Consider the following 14462-nt stretch of genomic DNA (forward strand, 5'->3'; position numbering starts at 1 on the left):
TTGCTGGCAGGGCTTGTGGCCCCACGGGGGACCCACGCTGGAGCCGTCTGCTCCTGAGGGACTGCACCCCGTGGGAGGGATGGAGCAGTTTGTGGAGGATTGTCTGCTGTGGGAGGGACCCCAGGCTGGAGCAGGGGTAGAGTGTGAGGAGTCCTCCCCTGAGGTGGAAGGAGCAGCAGAGACAGCGTGTGATGAACAACTGACCCCCAATTCCCCGTCCCTCTGCGCCACTTGGGGGGAGGAGGTGGAGAACTTGGGAGTGAAGTTGAGCCTGGGAAGAAGGGAGGGGTGGGGGAAGGTGTTCTAAGATTCAGTTTTAGGTCAGCCTATCACAAGCTGTAATTGGGAAATCCTCATAATATTAAAAAATTAGGACATTTTTTAATATCTAAAGATGTCACTTATTAATTTATTTAGTACTCTTTTTGACTGAAATAAAGACTTTGGTATTCAAGGGTACTGTCTTACTAGAAGACCTAATATGAAATCTTATTTAACCTTGTGCCACAAACACTGGTCTACACTAGAGACACTGTGTGGATATTTCACTGATTTAAAAGTGATAGACACAAAAGTTTCTTTTACTGCTGAAACTCACAAGTAGTTAATAAATACCTAGCAGTACCTTTGTAATGGCCCATGATTAAAAAAAATGCCCATTAAATAACGAAGAATCCTCATAAGTTTTATGGTCCATGAATTTTAGTATTTTTCAATAAAATACAAAACATTCATCTGGAAAAATACTTGCACAAAATAAAACATCCAGGCACAGTTGTTTCATCACATTTTAATATACTGACATGGTAAAGTATTACACTTTTTTGTAGAAACTATTAATGGCAAAAATAATCTGTGCTTTTTACTGTTAATACAATGAAAAGCAATGTGGAATTCTCCATGAAGGTCAGCTTCTAAAATTACTTTCTATTGTCATCTTACCTTTTCTTTGATTACAGTTTGCTTTAGATGCCCAGCAAAGTCTCAAACTTTGATAATTAGTTTCTTCATCACAAACCAAAATTCTAGTTAAGCAGAAATCTATCACTGCATTAAAAAAAAAAATCTAGTATTATTATGAAACAATTTATCCTCACCGCAGTGGAAAAAATACTGGTTTATTTTATGTTACTAGAAAAGGAAAGTTTCAATTACTTGAAAACCAGTAACACCAGATTTATAATCAACAAGACCCAGAATATTCTGAATACTAACAACTGCAAGTAGATTTTAACATAAATATAATAAATAGTTAGTGCAGATGGCAAGCATTACAATGCAGTAATTTCTGCATTTAGATAGTCTATATCACAATTTGTTTAATCTGATGCAATTATTTCAAAATATAGTCAGAATATGAATAAAAAGCTTAAGGTACTTGTGACATGAGGTCTGATTCCGCTTGTTAATGCATTTAATTCCCCTCCCCCCCCCAAACATTAAAATCAACACCCCACTCAGTAGCTCTACTATTTGTTCACATATTCAGATGTAAAACTGTTGTGGAAGAAAGAATTCAACAGCTGTCAAAATTAAACTCCAACAGTAATGCTTTGTAGAACGGTCATTTAGCAGAGATTTAGGCTAGCACAAACAAGGAAAACATTACAAATACAGTGTATACACAATTACAAGATTTAGATGACTTACCATACTTAACATCAGGAACTGTTACAGAGCTCTCAGCTATGTTTGTAGATAGAAAATAACCTGAGTTTTGAAGCAAAAAAAAAAAAGAAAGCAATGAATGCATAAAGAAAAAATTACTTACAACACTCTACATGAAAAATCCAACTTGCTATGAAGAATTATAAATGTAATGGGAAGGTAGTATTTCTGCTCTGCATATTAAACAAAGCAATAAAGCACAAGAAAACTTGTGTTTTCTTGTCCTAAGATCAGAAAAGCATAATGAAGTAGTATAGCATATGACAATACAGAGGAGGAATGGAAACATTTCCTTATGCCTTTGTCATAACAACACATCACACTCAGCAGTGATAAAGAAAACCAAGACACTGGCCAAAATGTGGGGTACAAAGCAGGTGAAAGACCCCCATACTGCAGGACTACTTTGATATGCAGTGCCACCAGCAGCGTACTACTGTCATGCAGGTGGAAGAATTGGCATCACAAATAATTCTGAAGGATAAAAAGTGTCACACAATAATATAAGGATAACTTCCTGCTACTGTATTTCTCTTGATGTCTAAACACCAGTTAAAGCAACAACTTGGTAAGAAAGGCCATCAGTTTACATCTTGAAAAAACCAAAGCTGCTTTGCCCTCACACAATGGTTTGATTTGGCACAGCTAGTATTGTTTTATAGACATTATGATTTGCAATTATTACTCTAACAAAGGGTTTCACACATGTAAAAGTAATGATTCAACAATATTTACTTTTCTGTAGCCAGGAACTGTAGCCAAAAATACATTACTTTGTTCCTCTAATGTCACACGTGAGTGAAGTGGGTACACTTGCCACCTAAAGAAAATATATTAGTGAAATATTTACTGATGCAAGAATATAAAAATTAATTACACCTCTGAGCTAAACCGTATTATGTACTTAGAACTCACACAGCTGAAGGATTCATGTTCAAGTTTAATTGAACTGAAACAAGTGGGGTCTAACTTACCTTTTGTTAAACATATTTGAGAGACATGAGTGCATGTAGCTTATTTCATTCAAACCTAGGGAAAAAGCAATCAAGAGTTTGTTTTCTTTTTAGCAATCAGTAACAGTTCTATAACCAATTCTCACATCTACTTAAATTCTCAATTCACTTTCATTATTACCTCCTTTCCACCATATAATAAAACAGCAGAAGAGTTAAACAGTAAATGTAATGAGTCACAGAAACACTGCGAGTCAATTTTTCAAGAGTAATTTTGCATAGTTTTACACTTACTAAAGTAAAGTGGCAATACCAGATATGAAGGACATCTGCCAGTGTCCCATTATTAGCCCATGTTTCAGTTCCTTACAACTGACAACGCTCACCACATGCTGAATGTCTGGTTTAGGATCAGTTTGTCTATTTCAGCCAAAACAAGCTGTTTCCAAGAGCATGATGGCCAAGTCAAAAAAAAAAAAAAAAATAAAAAAATTAGCTATTTCTGCCATCTTTCTTTGGCAGTTCCAGTGCCCATTCTCTGAGGCACGGATTTCACATCTGCCAGGGGAATTCTTATGACAAAGAGATTCTTGCTGCCTTCCTGAACACCTCCACAGGCATAACCCTTTGTGAGAAGCCTAGTTTACTTATTATTGAGACTTCAGTTCCAAAAGCACCATTTTCAAAAGTACATCCAATACTGCACTTCCCTGATTGGATGTTAAAAATACAATTATTTTGTAACTACAGTACAGGATTGCTGCAATTTTCAGTGAGGCTAAATGCAGTTTGAGCACATGGATGTGCTACAAGTTTGGCTGGTAAAAGAAATTGCAGAACATGGAGATTAGTGAACTACTGGAGTCAGAAAGACTGAAACTGGAAAATGAGGGGAAGTGACTACAGGTAAGGGAGATAAAAAAGAAGTCATGGTTGGAAGGAGAACAGGTGACTTGGAGGCAGAAAAATAAAACAGTGGTGGTGGGGCAATCAAAAGGGAATTTAAAAGTTTCAGAGATGTCCTTTGTGTGAGGCTACTCCAGTGGAAAGCAATGTCATTAGAACCTAACAAAGACAGCCAGGAAGCCTAATTTACATCACAGCTCAAATGAAGTAGGAGTACTTGAGAATGCAAGTAACTGGCCAAATAACTAACTAATGACTAGCACAATGAAGCAGTTAAAGTTCTAAGGAAAACACCTTCAGCACTGTAGAGAAAAACATGCAGACTGGGAAATATAAAAACAGCCCCACTTTTAAAGATTATTATAATATAGGAAAAAATGCATCTGTTCATGAACTAGAGCACATAATTAAAGATACAGAGAAAATACAAGAACACCATGATATGGTTTGTTTGGACACAGTCTGCCAGACCTACTTGATCCCAGTAGATACTGCTCAACTATCTCACTGTGTAATGCTTCCTACTTGCCACACTACCAGGTTACACACCTGAGTAAGACATCAAGACTTGAATCCAATTAATGTTTAAAAACGACTAAAAGAACATTGACCCATGATGAGTAGAAGCAGACTCTGCATAATCAATAGTAATAGTAATCATTAATCAGTCTAGTAATTACTGACTAGACGCAGGAGGCGGTATATGCTGCCCAGTTCTGGAAGTAACAAGAGTTGATCATGACGCCTACGGAACAAAAGGCTGCCATCAGGAAAGACAGATCTTGGAATCAAGAAGAAATTAGTAACAGAATCTGTCTGGCAAACATACCAGGACAATATGGAGAGTGGAGCATGAAGAAGTGCAAAAAAGAAAATGCAAAACAGACACAGAGATTGACAGAGTAGAACAGTGCAGAATCACTTTGAAAGAAAAGTCTACAGCTTTAAGCTATGCAACTCCGGCCATCAGCAAGCACATTCAAAGCACAGAGAAATCAGGCCATCCCCACCTTCTGCAAGCTCCTGAAGCAGATGACAACCTACTGTTGCTTTTTATTTAGCCTGTCAGCTAGTCTGGCAGAAGCATGTTACACACTTGAAGGTGTAGCTCAGTGACAATTCAGTCGACACAGCCTAACCTCTTTTTCCAATTCATTCTTTGAAGTCTAAAGAATTATACATCAACGTATATGCTCAAGAAACATTACGGTTGATATGTCAAGCATTAAATAAAAAAGTGCCAGAATTAAGATCAGTTGTGCAAACTTAATGCAGCCCACTGAGAACATATTTATGCATACACATTAAAAAAAAATAAGTCACTGTACAGTTTAACATGGCACTTTGTATCACCTAGTAGCTAGGGATGGACTAGGTCTGGAATTAAAGAACAGAGTACTGAAGGATATTTATCTGTAAGGAATCAGACTCAGTAACTTTAAAAAAAAATTAAGCACTGAACAAGACAGGCAATTACAACAGGAAGGGAAAACATGGCATCCTACTCAAGACAGCTGCAGCTGCTCTGTGGAAGCAGATTCTGCCCCATCACTGAGATGCACAACGACAGTGGGCAAAAATCACTTTACAGCACTCCTCAGCACAGCACTACTCTTCCTGGCTGCTGACGTCTACTCAGCTTGAAATGTCAGTGGGAGTGTTATTTTGAATGTACAAAATGCTATGTAATTGTAAGCACTCAGAAAATCTAGACATCTCAAATCAGTGTCCTAAATGCAGAGGTTATTTTTACCCAAATCTGTGTCTCAGCTGCTCTCTTGTAAACTCAGTGCTCTCCTCCCCTTTTGTCCAGTTCTCTATAAAGATTATTTGTGAAGAAAATTTCAAGAGGTATTTGCTAAACCTGTGTTCAAAATCAGTCCTGAGTGTCCAGTTATAAACCACACCAAGGTCAAACGCTGAACAACAATAAAAACCAAACCTGAGTACCAGCTAATTCAGAAAGCACTATCTACACAGCTTTTCATGCATTTAGCAAATGTATTTACGCAAAAGTTTCATTTTGTCAGTTGCACTTGTAAACCATCAGAGATTGCAGCACAGTAAAAAAATCCCTCAAAGTGAAAGACAAAAAAGATTTGGGAATTGAAAATGCTAAAGAGAAATTTCAGCCTGAAAAGAAGACTCAGAGGGCCTGAGGAAGTCTGAAAGCACACCAGACATCACCAATATGAAAGGCCAGAGGCAACAGAGATGGTCTCCCTAATTTATTAATGGCAAACTGGAACGGGTCCTACATTGACATGATAAAGCAATTCCTTCCTTCTACCCATTGATTTCATAGAGAAGGTAACTCTAAGAAAGGCAGCTCTAAAGCCTTTTAGCTGGCAAGGAGCACCCGCCACTGAAAGCTACTCTGCAAGTGCAGCATACTTTTGTGCTGGTGCGCTGTGTTTCCAGCCCTAGCACTACCATGTCTAGTGCTAAGCTCAACACAGCAGGGAAATGACATTCATAAAGATTTTTACAGAGTTAGAAATTCCTTGTAGGGACAGCCCTTACCATGCCCAAGGAAACAGCTGCTCCTGACTCCAAGGTGACTCTCCACTAGAATGTGCCCCAGTCATATTTAAACAAGTTTGCAAGAAAAATTCTCAAATAGACCAATCGCCCCAGTTAAATGTGTGTTTAATAAATTCTTGGAAGAAGTGCCTAGAGAAATCCTGTTAGATGACAAGTAAGTAAAAAATAAGTTATTAAGACACATGCTCACCTGGTAAAAATACTAGCACACTTCCACGTTCTGATGCAACACTCAAGTTTTTTTTCTCCCTAACAATAAATAACAGTTTCATTAGTTTTACAATCTCAATATTATTTAAACTTTCTGAAGAAATGGAATTGAAAAACCTATTCACAACTATGCTTTCTGAAAGATATGGTATATAAACATTGGAACTAGATCATTAGGTTTAGTTTTGCCTTCGAAGTTACGTCAAAACAGAAACATTCTTATTTAGCAATGAAATTAATCAAAATTAGTTACCAGAGATCTTAAAAATGAAAAGGTAGTATACTAGTGCAGAATTCTATGCAAACTTATTCAGTAATTTTTCAACTATATGCAATATTCTTGTATTCTAGAAATATCACCAGACACCTTTAACAAAAGCCTAGCATGTAAAAAAGCTAACAATTACCAGGAACTACAGGTCTTGACATTAACTGAAGATGTCTCCAAGTTTATCCATTACGAGTCAAGAAGCTAATATCACCTTAATGTAATATAGAACTTGTATTTTTTGTTGTAATCGTTCCTGACGTAAAATTTTCTCAGGCATCCTGAGAGTCTCTACTCTCAAACTATATAATGAATGGAAAGTAACAGTTTTTAATGGAAGACACATTACAATGGATGTTCATAATAGCCCTTCTGGTATTTGAAAGCTGAAATGCTAATACCTTCATGCTTGCTTATAAAAGGTTGTTTAATTGAAAAGATAAAAGAAATCATCAAGAAAAAAGCTCAGAAGTCACTACATATTGTACAAAAGTTGGTGCCAATTTTATTGTATTTATATGTACATCCATCAACACTTGTACTTCAGTGGTTCACTTGATAACTGCTCAGGTGAGCTTAAGTAATGCTTTCTTAAAGTTTCAAAGTTTACATAATACCAAGTTTGGAGAAAAAAAAAGCTTACAAAACAAAATTATTTCTACAGCATACATTTATAAGTGATCAGTATATACTGGAACAAAAACCATTCCTAAAGTAAATACATGCTCAGTGTTAGACCAAAGTTGTAGAAGCAACTTTACTACATTTTCGGATGCTAAACATTTTCAGACACTAAACATCAATTTATGAAACGTAGAGAGTAACACAAATTAGTATTTTCTTATTTCAAAAGACAGTAAGCCAGTGAAAATTCATGCCTAGTTTGTATTCTTTTTTCAGGTCTTAATGTATGTTTCAGTTTACAATACTAAATAGTAGTTCTAGTTTTATTCGTCACATAAATAATATTCAGCTCTAATCTGCAGCAAAGAACTTAGTTTCCGTACGATATGGCTGGCTTGAATAGTCACTTACACTCCAGGGCATGAAGTGTATTTCAAGAACACAGGGCATTCAGTAAGACCTACAAGCAGTCTTAGTATGACTAGCCCGAGTAGAAATCACATGAATATGTAAAATAAAAGCAGAGATGCACAGAAAATTAAGTTGCCACTAATAACTATGGGCTGCTGCTGTTCCTCAATTAGCGTCTCACTCCTCAAAGAACCACAGATTCCAGGTCTTGAACTGTATCTTACCTATTGCTCTTCATCTCCAACTCATCAAACGACAGAATCAAAGACACTGCTACTTCATACATTTCCCTTACTATCACTGGTTCCTCAATTCTTTGAGAGGGAAGCTGTGTGGAGAAGAATGTATCAAGGTTAACACAATATAACAGGCTAGAAGACTGTAGATCACATATATGTGTGGATTTGTCAAGTGCTTTTTGACTAAAACTGATCCAGCACAGCTATACAAAGATTTAACTTAAATCTGGAGTATTCATTACCTTCTAAATAGACTTTTTTCTTCAAGCATCCTACCATTCTACTGCCAAAGAAATACTTCTGATATTTTCCTACTTAAGATAAGCACTAGCTCACACTCCATGCCCTAACATTTGCAGGACATACTCCTTATCCAGAAATGTTAAGCGCTGGGAACAGGATGACAAGGAGGAGAGGAATTTGTGTAAGGCAGGCACAAACCTTCTCAGATGTGCTATAATGCAGGTCTCTACTTGATTGCCAAATAAATCATGTACCTCTTTCTCATTTAAATTATCTCTTCATCTAATGGATCTTGTTGTTTAGGTCATACCATACCAAAGAACTATGGTTCTGTTGTACACAATATAACCGTGGTGAGTCATATCTACATCGTTTTCCAGTATTCTTTCACAAACTTGGGGCTTTAATATTTGAGAACTTAAACCATCAAGTCTTCAGAGCAAAGACAGTAACTTAATAACGTTTCAGTTTTACAAAGAAAATGCTTAATGAACTAGACATGCTCTGGGGGTGGTCTATAGTATTACACATTTTCCCTTGTAGGGAAAATGGCTTTTGATCTTTGCTCACCCTTCACTCTAAGGGTTTCTCCTCATTCTAGGGAAAACTCTTCACTGGACTAACTGCTATGTGTAACTTCTCTAGAACTGTATTACAGCGTAATCTGCCCTCCACATGCTTAGAAATCCCACAGTCAAACTGCACTTCTCTTCCTCATATTATGCCTTTGAAGTTCTTTCCTCTTCCCTCCCTCTACCCTCAAGTGAAATATTTTATTTACTTTTATGCTGAAATCTAGCAGTTTAAGTCATCCAAGATTTTCCCCAAGAAAACAAAAGGTTCAAGTGATCAGCCTTCTACATTCTTTCTCTGCAGGTTCTGTGTGCATGCTTTAAGAAATCACATCTTTTCTCACTAGCTAACAAACCTCAGTTTTTATGTATACGCTCAACCAAGAATTTCTCCTAGCCTATCAGACACCTTCACCTGCTGCTTGATATGCTACAATAGTATTTTAGCATTCAAATATATCTTTATTTAGCCTTGGACTTCACAGTTTGACTTTTAAGGAATGGTACTAGAATTGAAGCGACAGCGAAAACAGAGCATTTGTGCTTTAAGCACAACACTCCATAAGAACTGGACTGCGTGATAACAATAAAAATGCAGTAGTCAGTAGTAATTGGTAAATACATGCAGATAAATACCAATATGAGATGCAGCTGTAGCTAAAGACATTTAACAAGGAAATACAGTGTAAGGAAAAAGCCTCTCCTGGAGAGAAGTTCAAAATGGAAGATGAGTGGCCAAGAAACAAAGCTTTCTGCACACAAAACTAAGATATTCCAGGTTTCCTTGTAAAAGTAGCAGAATGTATTCACCAGTTGTCCACATTTCACAGGGCTTTGTTGTTAATCAAGCACAAAGTTAGGATTACACATTTATTCCAATTCAGTTATCATATAAGCAAAAGAAGATTCAGCAAAATTTTCAATGAGCAAAAAAGCAATTGAAAGATACACTGATAAAGTCAAAACACATCATAAGTGTACTGGTAAGACTACAATTCATCTACCATGTCCTTCAATTGTCTGAAGTGGGATAAAATCCAGTAAGACAATGTAAACCTAGGCATCTGAGTTTATAAGTTTTGGATACAAGCAGATAGATGATGTGTTGGTCGAAAATACAGCTACTTTGGTCATAAGAAAATAGCTATCTTCCAACGTAATGCTGCTGAATGAAAGGCAAACGTGACTCTAGGATGAATCAGGGAAGTGTGATGAGTTAGTGACACTGTACAGAACCGCCCCTTGTTCTGAAGTGACTCAAGTCTTGTCAAGAGTTTTCAGCCAGCATACTTGACAGTCATTGAAGTACAAGAACTCTTGAAGCCAACAGGTACTCAGTTTGTGATGCTGGGAAAACTTATGGGGACTGACAATACATCTGCAATTCTTACCAGGTCTTAAGGGGATCAGCCAAAACTTGAACAGATGCAAATTATGACTACTTCAATGACCAGAAGAATGAAGAGACTGTCTTGTAAAGGGAAAATAACAAAGACTTACTTTATCTAATGAAGCAAAATGAAAGCCAGAAAGGGGTACTACTACTATTTATAAACCTATCCAACAGTAGATAAAAAACGTGGGAAGGAAGAGTGTCATTTTAAGACAAAAAAACACGAAAACAAAACCCAAAAAACCAACCACCTCAGTGTTGGCTCTAATCTATCACAATCTCCCAAGGTGTTCTTGGGAAAAAAAGCAACAGGAAGGAGTGTCCATTCACTTGCTCCTTTCCCAGCTCCAGCACTGGGACTGCATATTCACATCAAGTTCAAGGTTCAGTGCCAAGACTGTTTTAACCTGATCTGAAATCCTTTGCCTGCAACTGTACACATTTGATCTAGTAAAGATGTTTCAGAGACCTAAAACCACTGAAAACTAAACTATCTGAACTAACTATTAAAATGAAGTTAGGTATTTTTCTATCAGTTTCCCTTTCTGAAGGAGTTTTCAATGGAATCATAAAAGCACCACTGCTAACGCTAATTTGGCAACAGTGATTTAGATCGGCTTTTGCTACCGCAACCTCAGTCCTTGGCTTTCCAACCCTTACCAGAACAGCTCACTAGGTCGTCTTAGTGCCTGCAGAAAGACCCCTTTCTGAAAACCCTACTTTGTTCTGGTAGAGGATGAAAAAAAAGCCACCTGTAAGAACTTCACAATATTCTTTCCATTTCTCTAACCCCCTTGAATCACCCAGGCAGACTTTTCAGGTGTAGAACTCTGCCAGTCCCAGAGCTTCTTAACTGCTATTTGTATCCACTATAGTAGTGTGTTCTCAATAAAGTTTGATTAGTCCATGAGAAACCACAGACAACATTCTAGTAGTTTTGAGTAGTAGTACTCCGCCCCCCCCCCGTCAATATACATGATAATCCAAGGAATTTATAATTTATCTTTTCTGGGCTGTTGGAACATAAGATTTTTGGGTTTAGATTACCCCTGCCTTAAATAACTGTCAAATTTGTCTTTTCAATTTTGTTACCAATTGTACCTTTAGTATTCTTTAACATGACAAGGCTGCCACGTCACTCCTAATAAAAGGTAACGATGTGACAAACAGCAAGTCCAAAAGCCCAGTCAGAGCTGACTGAAACACACAACACAATGGGAACAGCTTTTGACAGCAGTTCACTACCTTTCATCTGGACGCTGGCTTCAGTTCCAGGGGTATGACAGTTTTTACATTTGCAAGCAAAAAATGGGACTCTCTTTTTTGCCTCAGGTAAAAGAGAAACATGGGATTTCAGAGCTCTACTGCCAAAGACTAAGATCTAGATCCCCTAGTTGCTTGCATTTTCAAAAATCTGCTCACAGAATTAACTGTACAATTACTTGTCATTTGATATCTCTAATACTATACTACAGTAATAGGTAAGCATTTACACAACTAGCTTTAAATTTGCGGACAGATAGAGCCTTCATGCATTTTTTCATCAAAACCAGTGTTTCACTGATTACTTGGGGCTTAAGAGCGTGCTGATATGACAAAATATTGATCCAGTTAAATAACCAGAACAACATGCTTACAAAGGCCATTATGCCAAAAGAAGATTTTATACACCTACACTCAAAAATTAAACAGTAGCACCTATAAATGACCCAATAGCTGGGCAAGGGTAGCCAGTGCTATACTGAAGAGCGTTTCTCCCTTCCCTCCCTCTTATTTTTATTCTTTCCTACAAATGAAGCAATTCGAGTGGAAAGCTTTATCACTGATTCAGCTAGATGTCTATCCACCCATAGCAAAGGGTTTACTGCAAATGCGCATACAGAAGAAAAATAATAACTGGCATTTCTATTTATCTTCCAAATCACAACTGATAGCAGTGAATTCCCAACTTATCCAACTCAGAACTGCTCAAAGAAAATTTTTATTTTCAAGCATTGCTTTAAAACATTATCACTTACAGAAATGAGTGACATATTCAAATGAAGAGCTCTACAGGATACATAAAAGAATTCTATATTTATACAGTAACATCTAATTATTTAAGACTTTTTGAGAAGGGGCAAAGGTATTTACCTTAAAGCAAACAAGACAGTTACAAAGGACTAAACTGACTCCAATCAAGATGTTTTAAGGAATGAGTTATGATTTATGTAGTCTGATTTTATAGTTACTAATTTTAAAATCAAGATGAAACTTGGAAAAATTCTGTTTATCTAAAAAGCACAGACTTTTTTTCTTTTATTTTCTGTATTATTTTATGTGAATGTTACAGGCTTTTATAGGCAAAAATAAAATATTAAGAACTAAAGCCTGAAGCTACCTCACAGGCAGTTATCTAGCTGATTTTGATTTAAGCATGATGAAGGAAGTGCACCTGCTTCCATATGACAACATTAACTCATTAACTGCCTTAACACTCAGGTTCTGCTTTCATTTTATTAGGATGTTACATAAATCTTAAACCTTCCACGTTTTTAAGTATTTTTAAAATAAAACTATTCAGAGAAAATCTCTACACACAGCACCATAAAAAACAAGATGCAAGACCAAACATCAGTGCTTTCTAATTCAATTTCTTCTTTTTTTTCATACATATTAAGAAAAAAAAAAAAGAAAGGAAAGAAAATCAAGAGCACTTATGTGCTTCTGTCATTGCCCTAAGGTACAAGCAGCTTCTTGGACAATCACACTCTTCTATTGAACAACAGAATGGCTATGGCTAGGACAGTAAAACATAAAGAAACAGATGAAAAAATAAAAATAAAAAAAAAATTTAAATGCTCATATAAGCAGAGCAAATAAAAAAATATAAAAAGGCATAAGCACTGAAAGCAGTTTTTTTGTTCACAATCTCTGAGGTGAAAGGTGTGGCAGCTGACATTCAGCTCGAAGTGCAGCTATGACAAATGCAACTTGACCAAAGTAGACTTCTTACTGAATTTCTTGGTTATCTTTTTGCTGTCATCTATTGTCAAAAATCTTTTACAAAAATCAAGTATTACATAATCTCCTCCATATTATCTGAGCTGCCATACTAATGTGTAAAAACTGACAAGCCAAATGCTACATGCATTTAGTTTATTTTTTTGGCTGCATTAAGATTTCAACAGTTGACAGCCTTTTATTTTAGCTTGCCTGTGTTGAAGCATAACCAATGCCCGTCCTGTGTACAGCATAAGTAATTATTTTCTTCTCTGTTTCCCTTTTCTTCTATTTGTCTAATTCAGTTTCTGCAGAATTGAGGTATGAAATCTAAAGAGTAACAGTATGTTCACATACTACTAATTTTTTAGTCCATCCCCTGTTTTCTTCATTGTATTAACATGATAACAGTGTCCTGAATTACCAAAATTGTCCAATAACTACTCCCATGCCCCAGTTATTTTTTTCAGTGGTTGTCACTATTAAAGCCCAAGTACATTTGTTCTACTCTGCTTTAACCTGTTTATTTTGCCTTGGACCATAATACTGAAAGAGTTCGGACACTCACGGAAATTCTTACACAGCTGTTTTTCAACTGTAAAACAAATTCCTATTACAAGACCAAAGACAGACTCATAGAATGGTTTGAGTTGGAAGGCACCTTAAAGATCATCTAGTTCCAAGCCCCCTGCCACGGGCAGGGACCCCTTCCACTAGACCAGGTTGCTCAAAGCCCCACTGAGCCTGGCCTTGAACACTCCCAGGGATGGGGCATCCACAACTTCCTTGGGCAACCTATGCCAGTGCCTCACTACCCTCACAGTGACAAATTTCTTCATTTAATCTAAATCTACCTTCTTTCAGTTTAAAGCCAATACCCGTTGTCCTGTCCCTACATGCCCTTGCAAAAAGGCCCTCGCCAGCTGGCTTATAGGCCTCCTTCAGGTACTGCAAGGCTGCTATAAGGTCTCTCCCCAAAGCTTTCTCTTCTCCAGGCTGAACAACCCCAACTCTCTCAGCCTGTCTTCATAGGAGAGGTGCTCCAGCCCTCGGATCATCTTTGTGGCCTCCTCTGGACCCGCTCCAACGGGTCCGTGTCCTTCTTATGTTGGGGGCACCAGAGCTAGACGTAGTACTCCAGCTGGGGTCTCACAAGACCTGAGTAGAGGGGGGAGAATCACCTCCCTCAATGGGTCACACTCCTTTTGATGAAGCCCAGGGTACAGTTGCCTTTCTGGGCTACATGCACTCATTGCCGGGTCATGTTGAGCTTCTCATCAACCACTAGCCCCAGGTCCTTCTCCTCAGGGCTGCTCTCAATCCATTCTCCACCCAGCCTGTATTTGTGTTTGGGATTGCCCTGACACACATGCAGGCCTTGTTCAGCTTCATGAGGTTCATATGGGCCCAGATACCAGATTAATTCAAACTTACATTCATTCCTTCATT

General features: G+C 37.5%; 1 protein-coding gene across 1 annotated transcript in view; it reads right to left on the reverse strand.

Annotated features, from left to right (window-relative positions):
- Window positions 1–14462, reverse strand: part of TDRD9 (tudor domain containing 9) — a 65886-nt gene that overhangs the window by 32522 nt on the left and 18902 nt on the right. Inside the window, exons 8-13 of the mRNA XM_035898473.1 lie at window positions 7809–7912; window positions 6262–6320; window positions 2643–2697; window positions 2400–2488; window positions 1651–1704; window positions 943–1047 (exon numbers count right to left, since the gene is read on the reverse strand). Coding sequence (XP_035754366.1) covers window positions 943–1047; window positions 1651–1704; window positions 2400–2488; window positions 2643–2697; window positions 6262–6320; window positions 7809–7912 — 466 coding nt within the window. The remainder of the gene's footprint in view (window positions 1–942; window positions 1048–1650; window positions 1705–2399; window positions 2489–2642; window positions 2698–6261; window positions 6321–7808; window positions 7913–14462) is intronic.

The sequence above is a fragment of the Egretta garzetta genome, unplaced genomic scaffold (assembly GCF_000687185.1).
Source record: "Egretta garzetta isolate BGI_Z169 unplaced genomic scaffold, ASM68718v1 scaffold1007, whole genome shotgun sequence".
Lineage (NCBI taxonomy): Eukaryota > Metazoa > Chordata > Aves > Pelecaniformes > Ardeidae > Egretta > Egretta garzetta.